The 27988-nt window shown below is 51.6% G+C and overlaps 11 protein-coding genes across 11 annotated transcripts; 3 read left to right on the top strand and 8 right to left on the bottom strand.

The window, feature by feature from the left end:
- Positions 1 to 76: 76 nt before the first annotated feature.
- Positions 77 to 2111, bottom strand: CTAM01_03163 (spt3; the record flags this gene model as incomplete). Its single annotated transcript, XM_060519200.1, has 3 exons — positions 77 to 1096; positions 1146 to 1781; positions 2061 to 2111. The coding sequence occupies 3 exons, from the start codon at positions 2109 to 2111 to the stop codon at positions 77 to 79; spliced, it is 1707 nt and encodes a 568-aa protein (XP_060386199.1).
- A 596-nt stretch (positions 2112 to 2707) lies between these two features.
- Positions 2708 to 3040, bottom strand: CTAM01_03162 (uncharacterized protein; the record flags this gene model as incomplete). The annotated part of the gene is made up of 1 exon (XM_060519199.1): positions 2708 to 3040. The coding sequence occupies one exon, from the start codon at positions 3038 to 3040 to the stop codon at positions 2708 to 2710; it is 333 nt and encodes a 110-aa protein (XP_060386198.1).
- A 367-nt stretch (positions 3041 to 3407) lies between these two features.
- On the bottom strand, positions 3408 to 4300 carry CTAM01_03161 (uncharacterized protein; the record flags this gene model as incomplete). The annotated part of the gene is made up of 2 exons (XM_060519198.1): positions 3408 to 3835; positions 3889 to 4300. The coding sequence occupies 2 exons, from the start codon at positions 4298 to 4300 to the stop codon at positions 3408 to 3410; spliced, it is 840 nt and encodes a 279-aa protein (XP_060386197.1).
- Positions 4301 to 4711: 411 nt separating this feature from the next.
- Positions 4712 to 6352, bottom strand: CTAM01_03160 (citrate synthase; the record flags this gene model as incomplete). Its single annotated transcript, XM_060519197.1, has 1 exon — positions 4712 to 6352. The coding sequence occupies one exon, from the start codon at positions 6350 to 6352 to the stop codon at positions 4712 to 4714; it is 1641 nt and encodes a 546-aa protein (XP_060386196.1).
- Positions 6353 to 8142: 1790 nt separating this feature from the next.
- Positions 8143 to 9776, top strand: CTAM01_03159 (uncharacterized protein; the record flags this gene model as incomplete). The annotated part of the gene is made up of 6 exons (XM_060519196.1): positions 8143 to 8215; positions 8278 to 8477; positions 8542 to 8624; positions 8975 to 9110; positions 9168 to 9335; positions 9387 to 9776. The coding sequence occupies 6 exons, from the start codon at positions 8143 to 8145 to the stop codon at positions 9774 to 9776; spliced, it is 1050 nt and encodes a 349-aa protein (XP_060386195.1).
- A 712-nt stretch (positions 9777 to 10488) lies between these two features.
- Positions 10489 to 12332, top strand: CTAM01_03158 (cytochrome P450; the record flags this gene model as incomplete). The annotated part of the gene is made up of 2 exons (XM_060519195.1): positions 10489 to 11580; positions 11640 to 12332. The coding sequence occupies 2 exons, from the start codon at positions 10489 to 10491 to the stop codon at positions 12330 to 12332; spliced, it is 1785 nt and encodes a 594-aa protein (XP_060386194.1).
- An 850-nt stretch (positions 12333 to 13182) lies between these two features.
- Positions 13183 to 13590, bottom strand: CTAM01_03157 (uncharacterized protein; the record flags this gene model as incomplete). Its single annotated transcript, XM_060519194.1, has 1 exon — positions 13183 to 13590. The coding sequence occupies one exon, from the start codon at positions 13588 to 13590 to the stop codon at positions 13183 to 13185; it is 408 nt and encodes a 135-aa protein (XP_060386193.1).
- An 828-nt stretch (positions 13591 to 14418) lies between these two features.
- CTAM01_03156 (uncharacterized protein) lies at positions 14419 to 17824 on the bottom strand (the record flags this gene model as incomplete). Its single annotated transcript, XM_060519193.1, has 5 exons — positions 14419 to 14567; positions 14702 to 15688; positions 15760 to 15920; positions 16802 to 17062; positions 17115 to 17824. 5 exons carry the CDS (start codon positions 17822 to 17824, stop codon positions 14419 to 14421), a joined length of 2268 nt encoding a protein of 755 aa, XP_060386192.1.
- A 421-nt stretch (positions 17825 to 18245) lies between these two features.
- Positions 18246 to 20052, top strand: CTAM01_03155 (uncharacterized protein; the record flags this gene model as incomplete). Its single annotated transcript, XM_060519192.1, has 2 exons — positions 18246 to 19431; positions 19493 to 20052. The coding sequence occupies 2 exons, from the start codon at positions 18246 to 18248 to the stop codon at positions 20050 to 20052; spliced, it is 1746 nt and encodes a 581-aa protein (XP_060386191.1).
- Positions 20053 to 21262: 1210 nt separating this feature from the next.
- On the bottom strand, positions 21263 to 24900 carry CTAM01_03154 (PDZ domain-containing protein; the record flags this gene model as incomplete). Its single annotated transcript, XM_060519191.1, has 4 exons — positions 21263 to 21504; positions 21563 to 23860; positions 23918 to 24114; positions 24182 to 24900. The coding sequence occupies 4 exons, from the start codon at positions 24898 to 24900 to the stop codon at positions 21263 to 21265; spliced, it is 3456 nt and encodes a 1151-aa protein (XP_060386190.1).
- A 1127-nt stretch (positions 24901 to 26027) lies between these two features.
- On the bottom strand, positions 26028 to 27716 carry CTAM01_03153 (uncharacterized protein; the record flags this gene model as incomplete). Its single annotated transcript, XM_060519190.1, has 5 exons — positions 26028 to 26179; positions 26243 to 26374; positions 26428 to 26614; positions 26685 to 26790; positions 27541 to 27716. The coding sequence occupies 5 exons, from the start codon at positions 27714 to 27716 to the stop codon at positions 26028 to 26030; spliced, it is 753 nt and encodes a 250-aa protein (XP_060386189.1).
- Positions 27717 to 27988: the final 272 nt, after the last annotated feature.

Genomic DNA, 27988 nt, shown 5'->3' with positions numbered 1-27988 from the left:
AATGGGTGTCTTCGTCGAGCTATCAAGGTGACTATTCATCTGACGTAAACCTTGCCTGTAACGCCAACAAGAAATATCAAAATAAGGGGAAAACAAAACGCCAAGTCCACCTGTCCACCCGTGGGTATCTTTGCATTGTTCCAAAGGAGAAGTTAGGGTGAAGTCGACACAACCGTTGAAAGAAGGCATGGAACCAGCAGCCGGCATGCGATCGAGGAAAGTGTTTCAGAACTAGAAGAAGATTAGCGGGAATACTCTGCTTAATTGAGAGTAAACGTACAATATTGAGCGCGGTGTGCTGTGGAAGCCTGGTTCCGTTGAGCATGGCTCGAGTTTTCTTGGGTCGCTGCTGAAGGCGCCTGAAGGCTTCCTGAACGTGACGAGGCTCAATGGGACTTCTTCCCTCGCTCGGCGGGTCGAACAGGCCGGTGGCCACCTTGCGCTTCTTTGATCCTGCATTTTCACCGCCGCTCTGTGCCTTGAATAGATCCTCTTGCTCCTTGACCTTGAGCGCGTGCTCAGTCAGGGTCTGGACCATCTCGAAGGTCAAGAAACCCAAGATATCAACGATATCGTCAGAAGGTTTGCTGTCTGTGACAATACCAAATCCAGCCCATTCTCGAAATCTTTTGCCCTTGCGGTACGTAAACGAAGCTTGACGGTATTCGGACCATGTCACATACTCCTCCTTCGTCATGGCTTTTGTGCGCTCGTCGGCCTTGCGAAGACGTTGAAGGGTAATGAAGTTCATCTCCTCCTCTTCTTCATCCTCCTCGTCGTCACGCTCAGGGACTTCCTGGCTGTAGAATGAGGACGGTTCCCAGGGCAGGCCGACCTTGGCCTTTTTGTTCTTCTTAGTAGCGTCGTCGACCGGGCCACCAGGGACCACGCCACCGCTGGGATCTTCACCAGCTCCCAGGTCCGCTTCACCTCCCTTGTCGTCGGAATCCTTGACGTTCTTCCGGACATCTTTCCATGAGAGGAACGTACGCAGACGAGAAACTTTAGCTTGATCGTGGCGGATTTGGAAGATCAGGTCATTAATCGTGATGGCTCGGGCGCCGCGGCGAGCCGCAAGCTCAGTGCAGTTTCGAAGCTAGCGAGTTATTAGCAATGTAGAGACATATGACGCTTGCACAACTTACCAGCTCAATAACTTGCTGGCGCACAATGTCCTCAATCATGCTAGTCGTCTCAATCGACGGTTCGGTGGTCTCGCCAGATACGTACATCATCTTGCGCGCAACATTAGTAAGACGGTCTGACCAGCCATACGGCCCCTGGTTATTCAAACGCTGAGGCAAAACGAAAGCAGGCTTGTTTGGCGCTGGACGCGTGACCCTTTGCTTCTTCTCTTCTCCATACGGGAGATCAAGGATGGACTTAAAGCCGGAGTTGACCACGATGCCACGAACTTGGTCGAAGGCGGATTGAAACAGCTCCATGCTCTGGCGCTGGACACGCGCAGCGACCGCCGCCTTTGCTCTAGAGCGCCTGGGGTATTTCGGTTTCTTCGTAATAGTCTCAGACTCGGCGCTGCTATCATCGGCCAGCGGTTTGGTGCATTGTTCAAATATGCCGAGAGTCATTTCAAGGCATCCGACGAGTTGGCTCATGAGGCAGCCGCCTCCATCTCGATCGAAGTGAGATCTCCATCTCACAAACGATTGCTCCTCCCTGCTCCTCATTGGCGTAGATGTCTCTCTTGGGCCGAGTAGAGTGTTTTCGAAGTAGCTTTTTTGATACCAGTGATGGAGGTGAAGATGATATCTAGCCATACGCTAGGTATAGTGGATGGCAGGTACCACCTCGAGAAGATAGGAGGCGCTCATATTTGGAAAGAGCAGAGGCTGTCGTATAGGCCAGTCGAGCATCCAAGCGTGAGGGCTCGCGTGTCGAGACGGGCTGTGGCCAACTCCAGGAGGCAGGTGTCAAATCCTTGTTTCCCTCCACTGGACTTCCAGTTTTGAGGTCGCTAGCTGCCGTGTGCCTGTGGCTCCTCCAGAATGGCAAAGCAGGACGAGATCAAAAGAAACAAAATCCACAGTATCTTCACTCACCTGGCTGATCTCCTGGCGATACTTGAACGCCTTGTCATCCTTTGAAGCCATCTTGCCGGTGTTCAAAGGCGAGCCTCAAGATTAATGTGAATAGCTTGGGTGAACCGAATGTTATGTGTTCTTTTGAATAAGGTACAGGATGGAAGCTGATGCGGGTATGGGAGGCTGAGATGCCCCGGAGAGAAATCCCGATAATCGCACTGTTGCCGAGCGAAGTAGATCAAGGCTAGAGATAACTCCTGTGCGAAGGCTGTAATTGCTGCTTTCTATTAAAGTCCGTATGAATACCAGAATTCCATTACTTGGTTGAAAGAGATCTATGGATTGTCGATGAAATTCGGTAAGAAGGGTAGTCGGAGAGCGAAGGCTGGAGGTGTCTTGGTCGCGGTCCGGCTCAGCGACACCAGTTGGGCGTGTTGGGTGCACTGACCAGCCTACCTTACTACTGTCCAATGCAAGCAGGGGCCAGAGGTTCCGAGGTGCCTTCTAGGTTCCTTTCCGCTGGAATCCCGTCGGAAAAGATAACACCCGAACAGCGAGTTGCGTTTCGTACAGCCATTACGTAAGGTAAGGTACTCATTCCAAGCAATGGCCCCAAGCAATCAACATGATGGTGCTGCAACATCCAGACCAACATTGAGGATATTTCACACCCATTCTATCAAAGCAAGCTTCGCCCAAATTTTGCTGCCGAGTTCTCCCTGTAATCTGTCTATCCACATGACGCCCTGCAACCGAGATCGTGCGCTTACCCACGACAAGCGCTCTACTCCTGATTTCAACCACAGAGGCCGCAACCAAGCCTCCTCGGCCTCGAAGACTGAGATCGCGCACACCATCAAAAGCCAGAACAGGATGTTCTCATCTCCAATTGTTTTATTGGCGGTAGTATCGCATAAGTTTCTGAGACTCTCAGTGAGATAGTTATAAGGAAACTGGCCGCCTGGGATTTGCAATGTGGTTGACAGAAAGGCCAACATCCCAAGCCGAAGGCATTCATCTGAACGGTCATCGATTTCGTTCTGCAGATTTACGAGTCGTATTTGGATCGACCCCAAGGAGTCTTGGAAAAGCGAGCCGTCAAGCAGCGAATTCCAGGCGAGGTGATCGTTGATCAGATTCACCAAGTGTCTGAGGTCTTGCCATACCACAGCCAGCCTCCAGTCACTCACAACATTGCAAGAGAAGGGCCCAGCCTCGCAAGTTGGGGTCCCCGACTGCGCATCAAAGTATGACTTCCAGCTGATAGGGCCAGTGAAGAAATAAGGCGTACCCCCCGTGCCAAGAGACCATGAGAGAGCCAGGCTGTGTTGTCAGAGCCGACCCCAATTTGCAGATGACATGCACTCACCGATCGAGCTTAAAATGTAGCTTCGGATGACTTCGAAGATACTTGAGCCCTCCACGAAGTCGCACGATCTGCTGTAAGCCTGATAGGTGTACGGCTGTGGTGCTGAAGTCACCCCAAAGACCTGCCATTAAGGCTAGAGTGAGTATGACGTGGAAGATTGCCTCGTTACGATGTGAGTCTGGCTGAGAAAGCGCCTCATTGAGGAGTTTGATTGTGCGTCTGAGATGAAATTGTGTCGTTCTTCCTGGCTGACGGCGCTGGACATGTTCATGTACGGCGGATGAGTAGAATAAGGCGCTGTGTAGGAAGATTTTGTCCTGGAGAATCCAAGAAAATGAGAGTGCTTCAGAATTCGCGCTGCGAGGGAGGTCGACGCAGTGCTCAATGGGATAGAAGGTGCCCTTAAGAGCATTGAAGTTGACCACTGACCCCAGTCAGATGAAGTGAGATTTGCGGCATCCAAGGGGCATGTCTTACATCTGAAGAGTATTTCCTGAGATGGCCTTTCCAACTCTTCTGCGAAGCGAATCAGAGACATGTCGCTGGGTGGCGGATGAGGGACCGGAGGCATCAAAGCCGAGGTATCATCTTGAGCGACCTCTCCTGTGCTCGGAGCCTGAGAATGTTCTTCAGCTTGCTGCTTCTCATTATACGCGGTGCAAGGCCAAGGCTTGATAGGGGAAGCCGAATGATGAAGCGACTGGAGCCCGGCATTCTCGCTCGCAGTTTGAGCGGCTGCCCTCTGCACTTTACGAGCAGCTTGTTTGGATCGCCGCGAGCCTTCTTGTCGATTCTTACCGATCATACATCGACTACGAATTACTGATCGGTCTGTGGGCTGTGTCCGTCCCGAACTGCCGACAGTTACGAACGCGAAGTCAGCCGGCATTGCGGTAGTGAAGATGTATGGAACTGCAGCTTCTGGAAAGTATGATTGCAATAATGTTCTAAGCAACTAAATGAGTCGATTCGAGCTATGATAAATGATAAACAACATGAGTATAAGATGAATGAAGGAAACGCTTTGAAAGCAGAAGGCCGTGACCACACAAGCCGCCCCATTTGGTACCATCACACGGAGGAGCTCCGGAGTTAAGACCCCACCCCATCTGACCACATTGTTGTCCGGTTCGGGCAAGCGTCTTATCCTCGCCGGGTACTTCGCCCATGTCTCCTGCAGCCCTAAGGCCTCCGGCATCTTTCCCATTCGTCGTCGCCTCGAAGATCGCTGCGTGAGACTAGAAGAAGGAGATGACCCGGCCAACCTCCAGTCCTCCCTGAAATTAGACAGTCTTCCACACTAGTTCGAATTGCCTTCTCTAGGTGGCGGACCGGTAAAGACCTGCTGCGGTCTCCATAACATGGGACCCTTTTCGAGCATCGCCTCACGCCAGTGCGCCAACACCCCAGGCATGCGTGACAAGCTTGCCATGGCCACGATGATGTCGGTTTCGAAGCCAAAGGCAGTGTACAGGAAACACCCGTAAAGGTCTGCATTAGCCTTCAAGTTACGGCTCGTAAAGTACTTGTCGGCATTGGCTACGCGGTCAATCTCCATCGCGATGGAAAGCAAAGGATTCGACTCCACTCTGTCCTTGTACTGGTCGATCATGGCGCGGATGAACTTGGCTCGGGGGTCCACGGCCTTGTAGATGCGATGACCGTACCCGAAGAGACGCTGCTTCTTGGCCTTGACGTCCGCTATCAGCAACGGCACGTTTTCCGGGGTCTTGAGATCCTCAAAGGCCTTGTAGGCTAGTTCGATGGCGCCTCCGTGGAGCGGGCCATACCCGGACACAAGACCAGAGATACAGCACGCAAGGGGATCTGTCAGGGTCGAGGCAGCGTGTAAGAAGGCGGCGGTCGAGTTGGTCATTTCATGGTCAGCGTAGAGGATCCAGAGCTTCTCGAAGCATTTGACAATCTCCTGATTAGGCTTGTTACTGTGTTTGTCTTCATGGAAGCCCATCATGCGCAACATGTTGGCGATGAAAGACTCTTCGGGACCGGCAGGGGTGAAGGTCTTGTTGCGCTTGCGGCAGTATACAAGGGCAACAACGGTGGCGAGAGCAGAGATGCAGCCGATGAGAGCTTCATCGACCTTGTCAGCTTGGCCCATGAACGCTGGTCGTCCGGACTGGAGTGTGGTAATGGCACCTTCGTCATGGCTAGCATAGGCGGCCATGCCAGCAAAGACCATTGTGCTCGTCAAGGAATCTCGAGGGAAAGACTCAATGACTTCGATAACGTGAGGAGGGGGGATGCAGCCGGCAGCAATCTTACGCCGGAAGATATTCTTCTCAACCGCGTCAGGGAGATGACCCCAGATCAGGAGAAAGACAACCTCCTCATAGTCGTGGTTCTCAAAGAGGTATTCAATTGAGTAGCCGCGGTAATGGATAGATCCATGTCCGCCATCGATATAGGTAATGTTCGACTCGACGCAGGCGGTATTCAGGTACCCAGGATCCAGGATTTTTAAACCGCAATAACTGACGGAGTTGACATCAGCCTGGACGGAAATGATCTTTTGAAGTTCGAGTGCTTTGATTGCGTTTCGGTTGATTGGGATTTCGTACCGCCGCTGGGTGCGGTTGTCACAAACTGTCAAAGTCCCACTCGATGGATCGGCCTTAGTCCCGAAGAGTAGGCTGCGTGCAAGCTGTGTCGGCAGCATCAATGTCTGGCCGAGTTTGCTGAAAGGTTGAGTTACATAGGAAGCGGTAGCGGCACCGATGTTGTAAGCCGTGCTCCAGAATGAGTTTCTTAAACGCAGGTATCCTGGATGAAGCTTCTGAGCTTCATCACTCTTAAGGATTTTCTTGATAGTAAGGCTTTCTTGAGTCGAAGTTCGTTTGATCGACTTCCGGAAGTCTTTTGCGGTGTTCATTGAGTTGTCTTTGGATTGGACAACTGCCTGAGTAGTGTAATTGGTGTCCATGGTGTCGAAGTTTGTTGAAATATAGCTAATGAAGATACTTCTTCTCTCTATTTCCAACTTCAGACGAGCACCTCTATCACTCTTAAATATCCAGAAACCTCATCCCGCGTGTCACCAGATCGTATCAGTTTATGACTGGGCGGCAAGGGATACAGCTGACACGGGGAAACATCCAGGACTCCAGCACAACGTGTCAAAGCAAGTGAATCATTTCTTTCGCCCGAGCAACTAGAAAAGAAGCCGCGATAGGAAACATCTTGCATTCCGAGAATTACAGAAGGCAGCAATAGACCCCAATGGGGGCTCCATCTCGCCCGGTCATCGAAGTCTTCACGCCGACGCCGAAAGCTCTCAGCGTAATTGCGGAAACGCTTATTACCGCAATCGCGTGATGTCGAGGTGCTGACCCTCTGGGCTGAGCGTATGTGGTGAAGTGGAACAATCTGGGGGCCGTGAAATCCGTCGACCCCAGTGAGTTATCGTGAGCATGGCCTCTGAAGCCCAAAGTTGCGCAGCTGCCAATGTAAGGCTTACATTTCCACCTACACTCTCTCCGTCTAGGCAGTGTCATCAGCTCCGAGTCATCAGAGCAGAGCCTCGTAAAGAGTTCAGGACTCTTGTTTCGGTATTGGGTACACCGAAAAGACCCGTAAATTACTTCTGAATTCAGATTGGCGGTGCCTGATTCCGATCACGCAGGCACACCAGGCTGCGATGTGTCTACGCCGTTCTCGCACATTAAGGCTGAGTGCGGCGCGGGGCCTTGGCCCGGGCCGGAAATAAATACTCGAGTCGCGGAAATACAATTGATTGTCTTAAGTAAGGTTGCTCTCGAGTTTCCTTAGTACTCAATTTTTCCTTCACATGACGAAAGGTCGGAGGTGTACGGAGTAGTTCGGTGAAGATAAACTTGCGGCTGAAAACGCCTAATCCGGACACCTTTTTCACTAAAATCAAAACTAGACCGGATTAGATCGAAGAAACAATAGGGTCAAAGTAAACTTCGCATCTGATGTATTCTTACACTTAATTGGGCAGAGGGTTTATGGACGAAACGGTGATGCTGTCCACTCCAACGGAAGGTCTGGTCGGAGCTCAACGGTGGACGGGCCCCACAAGAAGCCGATCGAGGCGGCGGTCGGACGTGAGTAAATGCCGGAAACTACAATCCGGTACGGTTCGGCGCCCCTCCAGACGGACCAAAAGAACGGGGCATCCTCAAACATGTATCACACCCGGATACCTTGTTTCCCCCAGAAGAATTTCCGAAAAACAAATCGTTGCCTTATTGGTGAGGCTGAATGAGCTCAAATGGTTGATGCCGCGGAGTCTATGGAGCGCGACAAAGCTGTAGTTGACCTGACCAAGCATGTGTCAAAAGTCTATTTCAGCAGTATTTCTGCTAGCCATATGCGCTATTAGGCTAATATCAGCGCAAACTCTCCATCATGCCACATGGCCGCGTTTCTACAATGGAAAGGAGGTGAGTCTGTGAGTACAAGTACACTTCTTCCCCCAGAAGCTGAGCTGCCAGAAATCACACAAAGCTTGGCGGCGTCTTCATCGTCGATCCCAAAGTCCGCTTCCGAGATTCCGAGGTCGGCTCTTCACTGAGAACCCCGGGCCCGCACATTGTAAAAGCAGGGGCTTTCTGATCAACTGCGGGGAAACGTTTGTGGCAAATGTCAAGTATATGTTTGAAGGAACTCCGGTAAAATCGCAACCGAATCCGGCCGGCCCCTGCAATTATTCACCATAGCAGATGCACCTACAGGTGGCCAACTCGCGAAATGGAAAACACAGCAAAGACACCCGCATATGACTATAGGCGTTATGTTCCGCCAAAAGGAAAGTACTCATCAAGTAGAGCTTAGCTTCATCATCTTGTTCTTTGCAACAAGCGGCGTACAGCTAACAACGAACAGACTGGTCGCGATTTGAGGGGATAGACGTCAGTGATCCTCATAAGTACTCAGAGGCTATCCTGAAAAGTCCGCATCTAGAGGCTATCCGGGAAGACTGGAGAAAGAAACTCGATGCCCCATTCTACGGCGTCACAAACGATGGGAAAAGGAGAGAAGGCCTGTATCAAATTCGAGATGAAGGCGCGCCAACGAAACAGATGGTAAACACGAACGATCGGCTCCAGCTGACCCTACGTATTGCCAGCATGTGTTGACTCCAAACAGGTCGACGCGGCTCGTAGAGTGCTAGACTCACTCAGTCCGTCCGAAAAAGCAGATACAGTCTACGACGTGGATTCGGATACATGGTACGTCGCTTTTCCAGACAATAGGAACCAATAGGAACCAGATTTGACCACAGTATTGATGAGGTACCTTCGTCCGAGCAGCAGAAGATGGAGTAATCCAGAGTTTGTGTTGCATCAATGCGGTATACGCCTCGAGGACCTCGAGAAAACGAAAACAGAGGCCATCATAGGTCTCTTGGAGCAATCTCTAAGCCCTAGTGGTTTTGCCAAGGTCCGAGGAGCAATGAAAGTGAACAAGTTCTTGGGGGAAATTTGTGGAAAAGAAGCCATCTTGAACGAACACAGCTATTCGTGAGAACCCCGGTGCCCTCTTTCTATTCCATCTGACTAAAGATAATGCTTGCGTTCAGTTTCACGTTATTCGGTGAGCCCTCAGAAACAGAGCCCTGGGGTTACATGTTGTTTGGCCATCATCTATGCTTGAACGTTTTCATCGCTCGCCAGCAAATGGTGATAGGACCAGTCTTTATCGGCGCTGAGCCAAACGTGGGTTCTTCATCATCTGTTTAACCCAGGTCATTGATAAAGCTGACAATGCGGAAGATCATTGACGAAGGCCCCGACAAGGGTCTCACGCTGTGCGCCAACGAGGGCCAGCTGGGCCTACAGCTGATGCAGTCTTTACCTCCGGCGCTGCAACAGAAAGCTCAAATATACCCTACAATGAAAGATCCTGCAATGCCAGAAGGTCGGTGGAACCCAGCCGACCAGGTAAGATGTTGTACTCCCGTCTGCGGATTCTTGGCCAACAGATATTTATAGAGACACATGGCCGGAGCCTTCCAAGACAACCGCGTGATTCCTTACGAAGGCATCATTGTCACCGACATGTCCGAAGAGCAGCAAATACTCATCATGGCTATTGTGCATGAGTTCTTGGCCCTATGGCCTGCTGAGCCACTCCGGCACCGTTTGAAGCAGATACTCAAGCACCTCAACGAAACGCATTTTTGTTGGATTGGCGGGTTCGGAGAAGATGACCCTTTCTATTACCGTATTCAGAGTCCGGTGGCACTCTTTGAGTTTGACCACCACTCGGGGGTCTTCCTGACCAACAAAGAGCCCGCCAAGTATCACATCCACACGATCCAGAGACTTCCGAATGGCAATGACTACGGGAGGGCACTGCGGGAACTGCTCCGACCTCGATAGGAAATGGACGATCTAGTATCATCGAGGTTTTTTCTTCCGAAGCGCACTTTGTTGGACGAATCTTGTAACATCTCCAGTTTTGAGTTTATTGAGTGCCGAGCGTAGGAATCACATCCTGTCTTGGCGTGGTGTTAGGTGCATGAGGATCGCCACGGCCCGCTCAAGGCAACCAAACGGATTATCTGATTGACTTAACCACCATTTGTACGTCACATGTCAGCCGCATAGCTGTGGATTCTCGAGGTGCAGTTTTCGTAATGTGCCAAGACGTTGTTATGGCGAAGCACTTGGCCCCGCGACCGTTGGCGGAGGTGATGCGCCGTGTTAGAGCCCGCCGTCTTGGCCCGCAGGGCTTCACGGCTCGGGATTCTGAGTCGGCGGTGATCGCCACAAGTGACATCAGCCTCCGGACAAGAATCAACGACAGCATTTTGAGAATCATGTCGATGGAATACCCTCGTGGAACGATGGGTTCTTGGGACTTCATCAGCCCCGTGCAGTTGCACTTTATTGCCCGAATAGCAACGGAGAATTGACTCTTAAGTCTTGCAGTTTTGTATCTTGCGTTCCAAACCTCAATGATATAAGAGACATGATGCGGCCAACGGCTTCAGGGAGGGATAATCAGTCTAGTCTCAAACCTTAACAATCCAGTCTCGGAGATTTATCATCCAGTCACAATCTTCCAACAACGTCAGCCCGTGTCACTGAGATGTTGGGTACAGTGCTCCCAAGCCGATCCCTCGGTGAGGAGACACCGACGGAGTTTGCCATCCTTTCACCAGCCCATGCCATTTTCTTCGTAGTAGTGGGCTTGCTGCTCTTTTTTCTCTACAGACAAGCTCTTCCCAAACCGATTCCTGGCATCCCTTACAACAAGGCTTCAGCGAAGAGCATACTTGGGGATGTTGCTTCACTGCAAGAGGGCATAGCCCGAACTGGCGCGTTCCAGATATGGCTTCACGAACAAGCGGCAAAGCACAACTCGCCCCTTTTCCAAATCTTCATCCGCCCTTTCGGAAAACCAATGCTCATTCTCTCTGATTTCAGAGAGGCCCAAGATGTGCTTTTGCGGCGGGGCAAGGAATTCGACAGAGCGAGCATCGTGGGTGACATGATCTCAGGGGCTGTGCCCAATCACCACATCATCATGAAGACGAACAGCGAGTGGAAGCACCACCGAAGACTCCTTCAGGACCTCATGTCTCCCCAGTTCCTGAACGAGAACGCCGCGCCCATCCTCTACTCTGGCATCCTGCAGCTTATTCAGCTCTGGAACGACAAGGCCCGCATTGCAGAAGGCCGCCCCTTCCAGGCCGACTCCGACATCTACTACTCCATTCTTGATGCGACGACAGCCTTCTCCTTTGGAGCCGGTGCCAAAAGTGCCATTCGTCCTACCGTGGACCTTATAAAAGGCTTAAGTACTAATAACATTCGCCAGCTCCGAGGATCAACGCCTGCTGGCGGCGAGCAGCCTCTGCACTTTCCCACTGCCAAGATCGACGAGAGCCTCAGGGCATCGCTTGATGTAGCGGATGCAATTGAGCAGCTTCAAGGGTCGCCCGTCCCTAGACTCAAGTGGAAACTCAGCGTAGAGAGGCAGCCCGCTGTACGCCAAGCGATCCAGATCAAAAACGCTTTCCTCCGCGAGGAGATCAGCAAGGCCCTGGACAGAACGCAGAACTCCAAGGAGTCCAAGGAGCATTCTTCTGCCGTTGAACTCATGGTTTCAAGGGAAAAGAAGCTCGCCGATAATGATGGCAGGAAACCAGACTTCTTCTCTTCTATGATGATGGACGAGGTAAGTTTGAAGTATTCGCTCCGTGATCATTGATAGCCTCTCGTCTCACACATCCCTAGATCTACGGACTCATGATAGCAGGGCACGACACTACCAGCACCACCTTAGGTTGGGGTGTCAAGCTTCTGGGAGACAACACAGACTCCCAGTCTAAGCTCCGCGAAGTCCTCGAGTCCGCCTTTCCCGACGCTGCTGCCGAAAACCGAAACCCGACAATCAAGGAGATCACTGGAACCAAGGTCCCATACCTGGATGCCGTAGTAGAGGAGATTATTCGACACGGCAGTGCCGCTGTTCTCCTGGATCGTGAGGCTGTCTGCGACACGGAACTCTTCGGTCACCGCATTCCTAAGGGCACCATCATCCTCTCGCCCGCCCGCGGACAGAGCATCCTGAAGCCCTCCATCCCAGTCGACGAGTCTATGCGCAGCAAGAGCAGCCAGAACGCAAAGGCCAGAGCCTGGGACGACGCAGACATCACTCACTTCAAGCCGGAGCGCTGGCTAGTCGATGCCAATGATTCCCCGCCCGAGTTTGACCAGCAGGCCGGGCCCCAGCTTGCGTTTGGCTTTGGTACCAGAGGCTGCTATGGACGACGTCTGGCGTACCTCGAGATGCGCATTATCGTCACGATGATTGTATGGAACTTCCAACTGCTTCCTTGCCCGAAGGAGCTGTCTGGCTACGCGCCCAAGGAAGGCTTCACGTATAAGCCCAAGGACTGTTATGTGTGCTTGCAGGCGCTTCGTTGAGCTGAGGACGAGAAAGTTGTACTTGCCATGTATTCTTAAAAATTGTCTTTCCATTCGGGTACGGTGATTTCTTGCTTATTCCAGCTAGCGAAGGCATTTAGATTGAGTTAAGGCGATCGGGATCGGGATAGAGGCATGCAGGTTCTACCAAACTAAGCACTATTCGATGCAGAGTCTCCATATGTACGTATCCAAGACAATAGAAGGTGACTTGTAGAACATCTCGGTTTCCGTGATAGCCTGAGAGTATTGCGCCTCATAAACACCAAGACCCCGAAGGTGGAAAGAAACTATAGCCTTGAGCAGGTCATTGATTTTGCCGATTGGTCGACTAGCCTGTTGGCCCAGTGGAAGGTATCAAAAATTGAAAAAGAAAAAAGCCAAAAGCTCGGGTTCTCAGTCCATGAATCGAACAGGCTACACCTACGAAACCCTCCATCTTTGCAGACTTCTCGAGATTTCATACCAAGTTCGTATACCAACGGACTAAAGCGTTGTACCGCTCGACCACACGGATCAAGGGGGCTTGGTTGACGAGTGAGCGATCCCAATCTGAATATAAGGCATACGCCTGCGGTTCCTGCCTGGGATGGATAGGATTGACGGTGCAGAAGGAAGGAAGTTTAGGCGATGGGCTTCTTTTCCATTTAGCCCGTGGGAAGGAAGTATTTCACGTGCCATTATTCACATCACTCAAATTTCTGACTGCAGCACAAGCATAATATTAGGAGCCGGATGGCTCGCTTAAAAATCGACGTTGTTTCATAACCAATTGATACGTTTATTGTGAAATATGTGACCCCCCCTCCTTCAACTTCTTAATTATTTTCTTCTTAATTCCCAGCAACGACTAGGACGCTTGAGCTCCAGCCTCGAAAACGTTGATTACACCGTCACCATTGAGATCAGCCGGGTCACCGGGTGCTGCGGGAGTTCCGTTGGGGTTGTTGCGGTCAAAGGTGCTCTGAAGCTGCTCGATCAAGCTGGAGCCACCGCCGCCTCCGTTTCCACCTTGCTTTGGTTCCCTCGTGTCCAAAGCGCTGATGTCTTGGCCTTCATCGTCATCTTCTTCGATGTCCCTGGCTACAAGCTCGTCAAGGTCTCTATCGACTAGGATAGCGCCGCCTACGTCGCCACCGGGGTTATTTGAGGCGACACGTGCCTGGAGGTCCGAGATGGCTTCATTGCCAGACAACGGTTGGGGAAGTGCAGTCACAACGCTGCTCAAGAAAAGAATGGCGACGGTGGAGAACTTCATTTTTGCTGATGATAGGAAGGACAAAAGGTGGTTGCTGGTCGGCGGTATTGTAATATAATTATGAGAGTCGTAAGACGATGACTACTGCCTGAGTAGTGAGGGAAGAAAGCTGCAAGACTAGCGGAAGTTTACTGAGAGCGAGACGAGATACTTCCGAGAGTTAATAAGACTTAAGTTGCGTTACTCGTGAGGCGCCTTTTATATCAATCACGCTCAAGTGCGTCTACTTTCGTTGGATACCATCAGGCATTGAGTGTGGTGTTCCATGATGGTGATGCAAAACTGTTTGGGTTTTTCTAGCTTGGGCATGTCAAAGTTGCCCTGGCAAGGAGATCCTAGAATATGAGAGGGATAGCCTCTCCAGTCTCCGTCGACAGAAAATGAGACGGTGTTTGACACGATGATGTGACTGCTGACTCAGGCGCACCTGTGCAAGGCAGAAAAGGCACTCTTAACATGGAAGTTGCTGGGGAAAGCTCCTGACTTATATGTCGTTGAAACTACTTATTGATTCCGTCTCAACTTCCTTTGGTGTGACATATGTCAGTGTCTCAAACTGCAGCCCCTATTTCCCCATCCTCTGACGTTCCCCTCAAGCTTAAAACTATCGTTGGCAAGCTAAAACAGCACCAGACGTCCACACCGGTGTTTCATCTAATCACGCGCGATCAAGCTATTGAATTCATCTTTTATTATTTCAGACGTCAACCAAGAGAAGATGCGTACCGCTTGAGCACAACGCGAAAGCGATCGTGCGAAAGCGATGCATCAGACCAACCCACACGCAGTCGCATGTTCTGCGGGACTTGATATGGAAGCCCCAGCGCACTACAAGATGTCCCCCACTTTGGACATGTCAACAGGCTCTCTAAGCCTAGACTCTAGATCAAAGTAAGGCGATGGAACGCGCGGGTCAATTGCTTGTCCAAGGAAAAGATCGCAGAAGGCCTTTGTTGACAGGAATACGCGGGCCATGCCTAGAAAGTTACCTTCCCATTAGCACAGGATGTAGAAAAGGAAACGTCCGAATGGAAAGATGCGGTTCGAATTTCTCCAGCACGATTATCATAACATGGAGGTGGGAGACGTTGAAAAGACGCATGATGCTTACCGTGACCGTGATAGCCACCGATGAGGTATTGGCCAGGCTTGCCAGGCAGCTCTCCTATGAAAGGCAACAAGTCCTTGCTGAGCCCCATGATGCCGCTCCAAGCAAATGGAACAGAATCTTTGACCCCGGAACTTGGGCTTTCGAAAGACTCCTGCCAGCACTTGAAAGTCCGAGATGGCCCCTTTTTGATGAAGTCAAGCACCTCGGGAACGGCAAAGGAGTCATCGCAGTCTCCGTAGCCGCCTTCAGGCCCGTTCGGATGTGCGCCTTCTCCTCCACCCCAGACCAGGTACTTCTGCGGACCGGGACGTTGTATGAGATAGTCGTAGTTTTCATCGGATACGAAAGCAAAAGAAGTTGACAGCGGCAAGTCGACATATGCAGGCGGAGGCGTGATGGCCGCAACGTGACCTTTGAGGGGAATGATGCGCCCATCAAGTTCCGGCAGTAAATGAGAGGCATAACCATTGGTGGCGTGTATCACCTTATTGGCAGTGACAATGCCGCGACTAGTCGCGACAGTCCAACCACCATGCCCACCGTCGGCTTGAGAAACTTCCAGCACTGGAGTGTTAGTCTCAAGCTGAAGGCCAGCCTCGAGAGACCTTCGTATCATGGCTATAGCCAGCTTATACGGCCAGAGACTTGAAGCAGGAAACGTGATGGCGCCAAAGCAGCTCGTGATGCGAAGCGTTTCTTCGGCTTCAGCCTTAGACAAAACTGTGATTTCGGAGACGTCGCCGCCTGCTTCCTTGAAGCCATTGTAAGATGCGAGCCCTGCTTTCCAGGTATTTTCCGTCAAATACACATCCGCGGACCGATATTCGACGAGGTCTATCTCATCATCAAGGCCATTTTCTCGGATGTATGCCAAAGTTTCGCAGTGGTTAACCGCTTCGAATGTGCATTGTGCCACAGCTACCTCGGGGCCATGTAGCTTGGAGTATGCGGTAAACCCCCGATAGCAATCAGGTTTGATGTGTCCGCCTAAGGCACACAGTCAAACCTCGTTGGCCTTGAAGATTATTTGCTAGTTTGGAGACTGAAAACTTTCTTACCATTCCTACCCGTAGCGCCACTTACCGCGGCTCGGGCTTCGAGCATCAATATGGACTTTGGTCTATTGGGTGACTGATCTGTGAGCAGTCGGTGGGCAATAAAAGCACCAGAAATACCAGCTCCGATGATGACTACATCTGCTGAGGTGGGAAGTCTATGGCTAGAAGCTCTCAGACGTCAGTTCATCCGCTGCTATCGGCTATTGCGATAAGAAAGGAAGTTGGAAGCTGACAAGCAATATTTGTTATCATCATGTTAGATGCAGGATTACAACGATGTTTGACAAGAACGGAAAGCACCTTAATGACTCTCTGCTTCGGAGAACACATTTCTAGTCTGTAAGATCAGGTTATGAGCTTCTTTGACTTACGACTGATGGTTGCTTATAACTGAATCTGGTTCAGATTGCCAAAACGAAGCTGTCGGATTACTGACTGGCAATGTTGCCGTGTAAGTTGGGCCCGACGCCATTGATGCCTAGGCCAGGAGAGAGAGTGAGAAAAGCTACTGGTGTAGGGTACTAAATATTGGCTGACCCCAGGTTTTCTTCGACTCCTAAGCAGACTATCCGAGGATGGTAATGGAAGATGAGATATGCACTGATAAGCCAGCCAGTCACCGGAGGGAACGCGGGGAACACGGCCACCCCACCTACCCAGGCTAGAGCGTTCCCCACCATCAAGTTGGGAAGCAGACGATCCCCTCCAACACTCGATAGAGGACTGTTGCAATGGCATTCATTATTCTCTTCATTCAGTGACTTTGTAGTTCACGTCGTGTCCTGTCACTTTGTGCTCCACTGAGAGGTACAGAAATCATTAAGGCCACTGTCAGCAACTCGAGCCTCGGAAAGGTATTTTTTCTTGCTTGACAAAGCTGAGCACAGTCGTCTATGCCTGCACGGGGTGTTTCCATGCTTGATACGAGATCCAAGCCTGGAAAATACCGACCACAAGTCCCATTATCCCAAGAATAATCGCAATGATTACTCCAATAAGCGTCGCCAACATCACGTGCCTAGCTTTACTCCGCCGTTCCAACCAGACATCGATAGGTCTTCGGGGTCTTGGGTTCTCGAGTTCGTCGTATAGGTCCATCAATCGCGAACCCCAGTAATGGTATCTAATATCTCTCTCTGAGTCGCGGAGATACGGCCGGTACCCGAGACTGAGGCAGTCGGGATCGAAGGAAGCTTTCGATACCAGAGATCGTAGAAAAGCCCGCGATTCCTTATCTAAGGGGAAAAGGATATTTTGAAGGGAGTCTAGGGTCTCTAATGCTAGCTGCCGCGGTAGGAGAGGCCTATCATATGTCAGTAATGGCATTCGATAGTCGTTTGATTTGGAGACCCTACTCCGCATGAGTATCCTTCGATGCCTTGAGGCACTCCTTCAGAAAGGCAGTATGGTGATAAAGCTCGACGACTCCAGTTTTGAGATCCATCCGAAGGTGGTTTCGAAGGTCATCTGTGCCTTGGAACAGTAGCCCAGCGACTTTCTTAAGCCTTGTTGCTTTCAAGGCTGATTTGATGTCAGGTAAGGAATCGCCAGGGTTGTTGAGGTCAGGATGGTCTCGGACTGGGAACATGGTTGATACAAGTTCCCGCGCAGACTGATCGTTCCTCCAGACGGCTGTTTCGATACCACCAGCTTGTCCTTCGTACGAGCAGCTGACCATGAGGATAGCCTTGGCAGCAAGATTGAAGGCTTGCTTCTCATCTTCTGGCAAGGTGCTCTTTCCCATTTGCCTCTTAGAGAAGTAATCTTGCGCCAACTTGATTCTCTGCGCCTCTGGATTCGACCTGATCAACCGGATAAGGTCATGCAGATCGTCGTGCGACCGCAAAGCTTGAACCTCGTCCGGCGGAAAAGCATCAGAGACATACGACGCCGTCATCTCTCTGTAGAACCGAAAATAGGGTTCGAACTTCATGCTCTCGAGCTTGGACTGCTCCTCTTCATTGTGAATGCATTGTTTCCAGCCCCATAGAGCTTTACCCAATTGCCGAAGCTGAGACTTCGTGACCGACTCCAAAGGGAATGTTTCCAAATCAAACTCATCCATACTGATCAGAATGCCTCAGAAGTATTCTGGCAAAGAAACTCAAATGAATATGTTCCACACAGATTCCTCCAAATTAGAGGAAGTATCTGCTGCATACAAGCACAAATCGTCAAGTAGCAATTGGGAGAGATAATCCTGGCTGCGGCGCAGGCATGCTGGAAGCAGGCTGCGTAATTGAGGCCTCTTATTGGACCAACCACGCGACTTTGCCGCTGAAATTGCATAAGAACCATGCGAGGCAGTCTTGAGGGCTGACTTGTCAATATGTCGCTGGCTTTTGTAATTTTGGCCTGACGCGTGACCCAAGGAAGCCCTAAGTTTACTTGAGCAATCTCAGCGTGACGCAGAATCCGGCTGGCTAAAGCTTCGTATCACCCAAGAACATTTTCCTACAGGAACTACTTTTCAAGCTGCAGTCGTCATGGCCGATGAGTCTTTGGCAGCCGCAAACCGTGCTGAGATCATCAGCTGTTTCAAGGAAACACACCAAAAACCATGGACTTCGAACCCCGCTCCATGCCATGTCGCTCCTATTACAGAATCCTCATCCGTATCGGAGAACTTCACGGATTCGGGATATTCTTCCCCAGACGATCCTGCTATATTCGATTCTCGAGACAGACTTCAGGAAAGCAAAGCACGGCCCAAAGGAATTCCAGTCAAGCTGGGCGGCCGAGATCTCCTCAGATTCAAAATCACACCAGACAAGTCAACACGCGATCGCTTCAGCCATGTCATAAACCAGATAGAGCCATTGTTACTGGCTCGCTTGAAGAAGAAGACTGGGGAGCGAATAGGTCCGATCGCATTTCGATCAATGATACTCGGGACAACTGCGGAAAACGCTCATGAGCATATTGTTGTGCTTTGCCCCAGCCAGCTTCTAGACACTATCAACGAATTCTTCGAAAAGACTAAGATAATCAAAGAGCTGTGTGAGCCGAGTGACAAGATACCGTCTATCAGTATCATTGTTGAGGGTAGAGAGCCACGTATGATGGCACAGCTCTTGCATTCAGTCATGGCAATGGGTCCTGCTCCCCTAAGTCCCGATGACATTTACATGCCTGGGATGCAGAGCCTCAGTGGACAGTGTGTCGTAGCCAAAGATACTCTGGGCATCGCAATTATCGCGACTTGCGGTGGAATGATCAAAGTGGTGGACAAGACTGGTAAACGAATGCTCTATGGAATGACGGCTGGCCACGTCTTCAACGACGCGAACTCTCAAATTACTCAAGATTTAGCCAATGTATGGAAGCCACAATATCGTGAAGAATGGCTGACGTCCGGTAGAGTTTGGAAGAGAGACGGGCTCCAAGAAAAAGGCCCGGATTGCGATTGGGCCTTGCTCGCACCTGAGGACGTCTGGCTGTTCGGGGCGAATAGGTACCGTACACGAGACTCTTCAGGACAGCCCATTGAGCATGCTCTCACCACTGAAATTGGAACTTTTCCGCCCGACACAATCTGCCAGGAAGTGGAGATGATTGACGCTCCTCACTCCACTAAGCCCGGCCTGCTTTCATCTGAGCCAACTCGGATTCTGTTAGGAGCCGATGATGCGTTCACACAGGCCTACATTCTCACGCTGGACGAGGGCGAAGGTTAGCCGTTCTTATTTCTGGCTATGTGTAATATTCGCATCGCACTAACAGAACTTTGCAGTCCGTAGCGGCGATTCTGGTGCTTGGGTCGTGGGATCATCCTCCCACGACGTTTTCGGCCATATAGTTGCGAGAGACATGTTTGGTGACGCTTACGTTGTTCCTTTGGACCAGACTTTTAACGACATTCGAACGAGTATGGACGCGACTTCCGTTCAATTGGCTTCTCCGCAAGACTTCGCAGCAGTAGCCGGTGACGAATCCCTCCCCGGCCATGTGCGAAGATTTGACCCCTTTACAATCTTGACTTCATGGCACGAGATCTGGCATCCACGAGGGTCGACACGGGGGTCGCATGGGATGGCCCAACTGCCAAATGATATCAACAGGTCTACGACATTGCCTGATTCCGCTTACGGGTCGGCAGATTCGACTCCGCAAGTATCACTTTCCGCCATGCCTATTTGCATCAGCGATGATCTTCCCTCCGACTTCAAAGCCACCGACGATGCAACAGAGGAGTGTATATTCGGGAGTTTTGAGCCAGGTGGCATTCATTTATGGGAAGATGGTCAAGCAGGAGATGACGAAGTGCCTGACATGTCGTGGCGGGTATTCTAAGCAAGGATGAGGGTTCAGTATACTCATCCGACAGCTAAGCAGATGGGCCCAGTAGAGCTCCGGGCCGCAGTGAACATACTCTGCCGTGAGGAAGCCCTTGAGCGAAGCAGAGAATTTGGGTTATAGATGATCTGGAGAGCAAGGGGGGAAATATCCTGAGCAAGTTGGCACTAAGCATATGTGTTAGAAGCGTCAAGATGAATAAAGTCGCGAATTTAGGAGAGAGTGGCCTTTTGAGATAGTTTGGTGATTGACTACCGCTGTGATTTCTTGCAATGCATCCCCCATTCAGCGCCGCCTTATGCCTGAGTAGTTAGGATGAGGTAGAGAAATATTTACATGAGAATTGTTACCCAAGTATGCCCTCTCTTGCCCAGCACTACATTGAGTAAATGCTTCGTGCTCTGACCATGCTGTCAGAACAAGAGACAGAAGCCGGATCACGAGGTAACTTCGAATCGCGCCAGGGATTTCCAAGAGTACATCATGCATATGGCGCAGGATACCCTCATGGCCGACTCCCCTCTACCACTCAACGTGATATTAGACACTCGACAGAAAGGTATCTATCGACTTCGTTCCCAAGACCGCTAGGTCACTCCTTTTATTTCCAAAACATACCGAACAATCTGACCATAAGCCCAGCGGGAAGCTATTCCATTACCGAGACATCCACCGGTTACTCTTTGCCATTCGCCGGGAGTCGCAAGCATCTGAAGGGTCACAATCATTTTGAGAAACGCATCATAATGTTTCCCAGAAGACGAAGCAAGATTAGATGATCAACAGACTTCTCTTTGGATGTCAAACGGGTATTCAACAGAGAATCGAGGCAAAAGAAGAAAGCTAGGGAAAAAAAAAGGAGGACAAGATTTCCCATCGGAAACATGATCATGCCCCCTTTCCCTATAGCCCCTATTTATACATGTACATACAAGAACATCCAGTTGAGAATGCTGTCCTCACGGCCGTGCGCGTTCGCGTTTCGCCCTAGCCCATGCCCTTGAATCCCTCAGCCCCTTTGCCCGAGTCCTGTCCTGTCCTCGTCCAGAAGTTTTCCCAATGATGTGTGTGTTTGTGTGTGAATGGTGTTTTGTCATTAAAATGACCCGGATCTCGTGTGTCGAGTCCGAGTGGGATACAATGCCGTCGTCGTCTATTACGACAATCGTTCTTGATTCATGAAGTGTGGGTATGGTGATCGTGTGCTCTACAAGGGGGCAGGGGGCTCATCGGCCATCTCAGCGTCCTCGGTGACGGCGAGCACAGAGTCAAGCACGCCGTCGGGACCCTCGCCATCGTATGTTTTGCCGCCCTCGTACGTCTTTCGTCTCCAGCCGCAGGACTCCGACGGGTCCTTGGTCCACTCCGTTGTCGGGAAGTAGTGCTCGTTCTTCTTCATGGTGATGACCCAAGGTACACTGTCAAAGGTGACAGCCTTAAGTCGGAAGTCTGCAAGAAACACGATTAGCTGATGTACAAGGAACGAATGGGCCGGATGGCTACTTACAGGTGTTGTCTGGGATCTTCTGGACGGAAGCGAGGAAGGTCTCCAGATCAGGCGTCGCCTTGCCGTTCACGTGGGTGATGAAGTTGGTGGGCGCGAGGCCGTACTGGTAAGAAGGCGAACCGCGAGTGCGGGCCGACACGTACACCTCGCTGTGCAGCTTGCTAATCTGCTGTCTGACGGCATGATGAGGTCGGTGCAAGATGGCACCACAGAAGGAGATGGCATGGTCGGTCTCGACATCGTCGGCGGCGACGGTGTGAGCCTTGATGTGGATCTCCTCGCAGTTGCGTACGATGACGGCGTCGAGGACCTCGTGAGAGTACATGATGTCCAGCTCGGAGACCTTGGTGATGACCTTGCCGTTAAGCGTGAGCAGGATGTCACCCTCGAGCAGAGCGCTTGATTGCTCGCTGCGCTCAAAGGTCCGCTTGCTGACCATGAAGAGCTGGTGGTGTGTCTTGTTGGCTTCAGTGACCTTGCTGATCCACTCGTCGGAGACGCCCATCACTCTAGCTTGCGCCATCGCGATGGCTCTGAACTCGACGGAAAGTATGCGCAGCTTGGGAACGATGCCCTGTTGAATTTGAGAGACAACAGGCAGCAGAGTGGGCGTAGCAAGACCAAGATGGTACTCCTCATCACGGTTGCTGCAAGGAGAACGCTCGCCCAAGTAAGTGAGCCACAAGGCCTGGACCGTACCATCGTCGGCGACGAGAACACCGCTTCCGCACTGGTTGCTGAGACTCGTATCAACAGTGATGGCATCGACATTGATGGCACGGTATCTGGGTGCACCAGAGTTGGCCGGGATCGCCACAGCGGTGACTTCGGTAACTGTAGTGGAGGCGTGGACAATCTTTCCAATCCTGTTGTATCCCATGAAGTTGGTGGAAGCTCCTTGAGTGATGTTGTCCGTGCTCAACCTCGCACTTTGAACGGGAGCATTGACCAGCGCCGGGTCATACTGCACAATGGCATAGTTCTGAAGGGGATGGAGGAAAACGACCTTGCCCTCGACAATGATCGAGTCCGCAATGGTGATCGTCACATCGCACAGATCGTAAGGCACAATTGCTCTTGAGATGACAACAAGACCCTTGTCGGCGTCAATCACCAGGCCCATGCCCCACTTCCTGTTCTTAGGGAAGCCGTCCAGCTTAACAGGCATGGTGCAGTTGACGTGGACGAAGCTGCGCACTAGATCGGCAATGGCCGTGTGCTTCACATTCTCGAGTTGAATGAAAGAGGCGGAGCGAGCAACAGGCGCCTTAGGAGGAAGGGGATCAGCCAGGTCAGTGAAGTCCCAGAGGCCAGTCTCGTCGTTCCGGACAGCCATCTTCATCTTTGCTGACCAGTGACGATCGACGTAGATGATTGTGGTGTTCAGAGTGTGCAGGTCACGCAGGTGCTTGTAAGTTACGACCACGCGGGACTTGTCTGGGATTGTCTTCATCACCTCGATGAAGGTTTCCAGATCAGGGGTCTTCTTGTGGTCCACAGTCTGAATCAGCCAGCCATTGTCTGCGTTGTCGAATCTGAAAGAGCCAGTCGCCTCGCAAACGAAGACACCTTGACACGCTACGCCGTACAGACGGGCCTGCTGGTATGACAGGCTGTGGAAGCTAGCGCCTGCGACGGACACGAAGCGGTCAGGGGTGATCTTGTGTAGGTCACCGACCTCAACATCGACCTCAATGTCCTCGCCGCCTCTTTGGATTTGAAGATGGATGGTCTGGCCAACGTTCGAGTCCAGCAAATCATCTAGACGGATGAACTGACCGACACGTTCGCCATTCACCTTCACCAGGATGTCGCCTTCCTCAATCTTCTGGTCAGACTGTCCCTTGGGAAGGACGATTTCGGCAACAAGCATGTTGTTGTCCTTGGGGAAGTGCTGGCGAGTCGCAGCCTCCGTTTCCGGGGTAAGGCCGAGGCGTCTACATTCGTCGAAAGGCTTCAGGAGGAATTGACATTGAATGTCACCTCTTGTGACGGGCTTGCCCTGGCGGATGCATTCCAAAGCTCGTAACGGTCGGTCCAGTGGCAGGAAGTAGTCTGTCGAAGCACCATCGGATCGTCCACCAGCTTGCAGAGCCACGGCAAAGCCATCCACGTTTACAACCGGACTGCCAGAACTACCACCACTGGCGGCAGCATTGGCTTGGTAGTAGCAGGTGTTGAAGTCACTGTATCCCTCTCCGTACTCCGGCGCATTTCGATCCAGACGACTGATGAAGCCAGACAAGATACTGAGCTTCTCTCCGGCATCGTTACCCACCACTCTAATCTCAACACCAACTACCAAGCTGTCAGCGGATCCACTCCCAAAACACTACCCATCAAGGTGTTGCCTACCCTTCGCAAGGTCCGGACGCAGCACCAGCGCGTTCAGCTTCATGTACTTGACAGCCTTGGGATCGAATCGAAGAATACCGAAATCGTGAACGGGGTCGCGGTAGACGGGGTACGCATCAACCTCTTCGTGGTTGTCGAAGACGACGTAACCCCAGAACGGTCCGGATCCAACGACGTGTCGGTTCGTCAAGATGTATCTGTAGTCCACTTCGTCAGCCCCCTGCCTCCCTCTGATGACTTGCCTCCGTAAAATCCTAATCTTACCCCTTCTGAGCGTCCACCACGAAGCCAGTGGCCTCACTCGTTAACGCCGCATCCGTGTCAAAGGAGCATGTCTGGCAAAAGCGAATAGAGACAACGTTGCTGACAACGTTCTCAATGGTCTTTTGCCACGCCTCCGGCTCCTGCGTCATGGGAAACATGCCATTCAGCCGCGCGGCATCCTCGAACTCGCTCTCCTCCTCAAGCTCCTCAACGCGCTCAACCTCGGGTGTGTTGTCGCCGGCAGACAGCTTGCCGTTCAGGGCGCGATGCTGCTTATGGGGTCGCAAGCCCTCGGGGCTCGTGGGGGCCTTGCGCTTGGAGCGCGGCGATGCGCTGTTGCCGTTCATGTTTGCGGTCTCGGTCGTTGTGGTCTGGGTAGAGGGCAGTTCGCTTTGCTGCTGCGCCGACAAGGGATCAGGTTCGACGGCGGCTGAGAAGGGGCGACGAGTCTGAGCGCCGATGGTTCGTCGCTTTGTCTTATAGCCGGTGTCTCTAGATGAAATGGCTCGAGCTATACGGGAGTAGCCGCGTTGTGCGAACGGGAGGAGCTCGAGTTGGCGTCGAAAAAGCTGGGGGGAGGTAAGGGTGAAGGTTTTGGTGGTGGTGGTGGTGGTGGTGACGGTGTTGGTGGATGCTGTCCAAGGTCGTCGTGCTAGTACTGCTGGGGTGGATGCAAGGCTCAAGCAATACCCTCTGCCTCCAGTAAAGACGGAGCGCATCCAGCGAGAGAAGGTGGAAGAAAAGGATGGCAACCTTCAGCTGTGGATACGAAAATGAACAATGCCTTTGTCAAATGAACGGCGGGCAATTGGCTGTCCCGGCTATCAGAGTAGGGTGTGAGTGAACCTCAAGCTGCTGCGCATGTGATCCCTCTATGAGTGTGGGAAAGGTGATCTAGCAGAGTTGTGCTGGAAACGCGAACACCTCTTGCCAACGTCGTTTGTCGTCAAAAATTTCAGGTGCGGGACGATGGCAAACAAACAGGATCTGTCCGATATGGGGGTCACCCAGGTGAGATCACCAGGCTAGATGCATAAGAGCCCGCTTAATGGGTGCATGTCCCGGGTGGGTGTCCATCCCTGCTAATTTTCTCCACTAATTCCCCGGTTGCTGATGTAATGTGACACTAGCGTCCCTATTGAGGCCTGTACAGTTCGCTAAGGCGGTCTAGCACTCTGGCAAGGTTCACTTTAACACTCTTGACGGCAGACGTCAATGAGTGTGGTGCCTGGCCCGCAGGTCGAGATGGGACGGAATGGATCATGCTCTCACGCAGCACACCACCAACGACCGAACTCCAGGCTGCAAGAATATGCAGGTCTCACAACGTCCTGCTCGAATGACCGGCCGGGATGCACCTTGAATGGGAGTCCATGTTCGGCGACCTGATTCGTTGGAGAGCCGGTTTATCGATTGTCGGGCGCGGTTTCGGGGCTTCATCACCGCCCACCAAGTCGCTTGATATTGTCTTCCAATGCGGACAATCCTTTGTCGCCACCGGCTTCCAGCCACATCTGACTCCAAGCTGTCCTTTCTCTCTTGGTTTCCGGACTACAGCATGGTCCCGGGAGAGGTTACGGGGAGACAGCGAATGAGCCCGAGGCCCAAGACGATGGGCACAGCAAGAGAATCAAGATATGAGAGTGAAGAGTATCCCTTTTGATTTCTGATGACCTGAGCTACCCCAGGGACGTATGTGAACTCAAGAGCAATGAGTCGCACGTTCTGTCCCCCTTCCAAGCCATTTCAGAGTAATGTCCATTCCTTGCGCGGAACCCAATGAAAACCAACCGCAGCCATGTAGAGTGAGACGGCTATCCAGCGACGGCAGCAAGTATTAGATAACCTACTGCTCGCCATCCTTCTCATCCTTGGTCTCGACCTGAGTCTCAGATCCTTCGACCTTGGCCTCATCCTCAGTCTCCTGAGCCTCTTCAGCCTCGGCCTTGACCTGGGCCGCCTTCTTGCCCGGGGTGCGTCTCTTCTTGGGAGTGCCATCTAGTTGGTAATAGATCAGCCTCATGCATCGTTGGGAATCGAGTATCTGGATGCGATACTTACCAGCGTTAGTCGCCGCAGCGCGCTTCTTCGGAGTGACCGGCTTGGTCTCCTCGCTGCGCTCCTGGTCGCCGTTGGCCTCCTCGCTATCCTCGGGAGCAGCGACAGCCTTCTTCTTGACGGCAGTCTTGCGGGCTTGGAGAGAAGTCAATTTGAATGTAGATATGAGTAGAATGATGATGACTTACGGGTCTTCTGCTTCGGGGCAGCGGCCTCTCCGTTCTCGCCGGTGTTGATCTCACGCATCTGAGCAATGATAGCAGTCCACTGGCCCTGCAGGGCCTTCAGAGTGCGGCCCTCCATGTTGACATTCTTCCAGTCAACTCCTTTGCCGTCAGGAAGCACGGTCGCGAGCACGCGGAGGACAAGCTGGAACTATGTATCCGTGTGTTAGAGAACCTGAATGAAAGGAATGAAAATACGACTGAACTGAAGCCAGACTTACGCGCTCAGCATCGGTCCAAGCACCGACGCGACCAGCGGCAGGAGCCGCCTCGCTACCGTTGATGGACTTGGTGTCAGCCATGTTGGAACGATGGTATTCTTCTCTGCTATAAGTTTGGTTTGTCAGTAGTCAACGACGAGGAATATGTACTACTGATGGAAAGTAAGGAATGTGAGAGAAAGATGAGAATGTGAGGACAAGAGATGAAAGATGGGAAGGTAATGACGGAAGTGAAAATGGTGGTGAGAGGTGGAAGAAGGTGCGAGAGGGTGGTGATGATAACGGAAGGAGATCGAGTGAGGCAGGTAAAAGATTTGGGTTGTGAAGGTGTATTGCTCACTTGTAGTGAAAACGGTGATAGACGATGAAGTTTTTGCAGCTTCGCTGTGTAGCTGAGGTTCGATGATAACAAGTGTGAGTGTGAAAAGAAGTGTGAGGGTGAAAAGAAGTGTGAGGGTGAGGAAGTGATAAGGGTAGAGTGAGAGGGTGGAAGAGCCGGGTTTTATGTGAGAGGTGGATGAGAATGAGGCAGGCCTCTGGCAGTGTAAATCAGGAAGGAAGGACGGGGAAAGGTTCAAGGCGTCTCCTTCCTCGAAGAGTTCTATCTTCCCAATGTGAGTTCAAGCTATGTTGAGAGCTCTCACGGTAGGAGACGGAATTCTTCTTCAGAATAAGCTCCAGAGGAAAGAAGGAACCTGATTCTCGGGAGGAAGGCAAACCTTACCACCCTCGACGAACCAAAAACATGCAATAAGTGTAAACCTCAGTGATGATATCTCACCAACCAGACAGATCCCCATAAACCCGAGAAAGAGAAACATAAACCGAAAGACTCGAGGAAACTCCCTTCACTCACATGTTGCAAGTAAGATGCTTAAGCAGAATTCCCATGTTGTGTCCGTATTGATGCCAGCACATATTCTTGGCGAAATGCTGAGGGCCCTTTCTGAAGCTCGACTTGAGGGTCGGCTTGGGAGGTCTCAGCGGAGGAAGCGTAACAGCCTCCTTCCGCGTGCCGAGGGTCTTCGCCATGACTTATTTGATTCAAGTCGAAGTCGAAAAATGCGGTGCGAGTATAAGCAAAGTAGAGCAACTTTCGCTCGGCGTTTCGATTCCGTACAGCAAGAAACGATATCGCGGCTCGAGCCTTTCGAAGATAGGCAATGATTGCAAACGCAAGAGGTTTGTTTCCGAAAACAATTCAGAGAAGAGAAGAAAGGCGAGCAAGGCTTTCCTTGGACCAGAGTCACGACATAAGCGGAGCTAGACTTTCATTTCACGGGATCGTGAGGTCCAGGAACGTT

The sequence above is a fragment of the Colletotrichum tamarilloi genome, assembly GCF_030869305.1.
Source record: "Colletotrichum tamarilloi strain Tom-12 chromosome Unknown Scaffold_7.1, whole genome shotgun sequence".
Classification (NCBI taxonomy): Eukaryota; Fungi; Ascomycota; class Sordariomycetes; order Glomerellales; family Glomerellaceae; genus Colletotrichum; species Colletotrichum tamarilloi.
The sequence above is the reverse complement of the archived record's forward strand: the minus strand, read 5'-3'. Positions and strand labels throughout refer to the sequence as shown.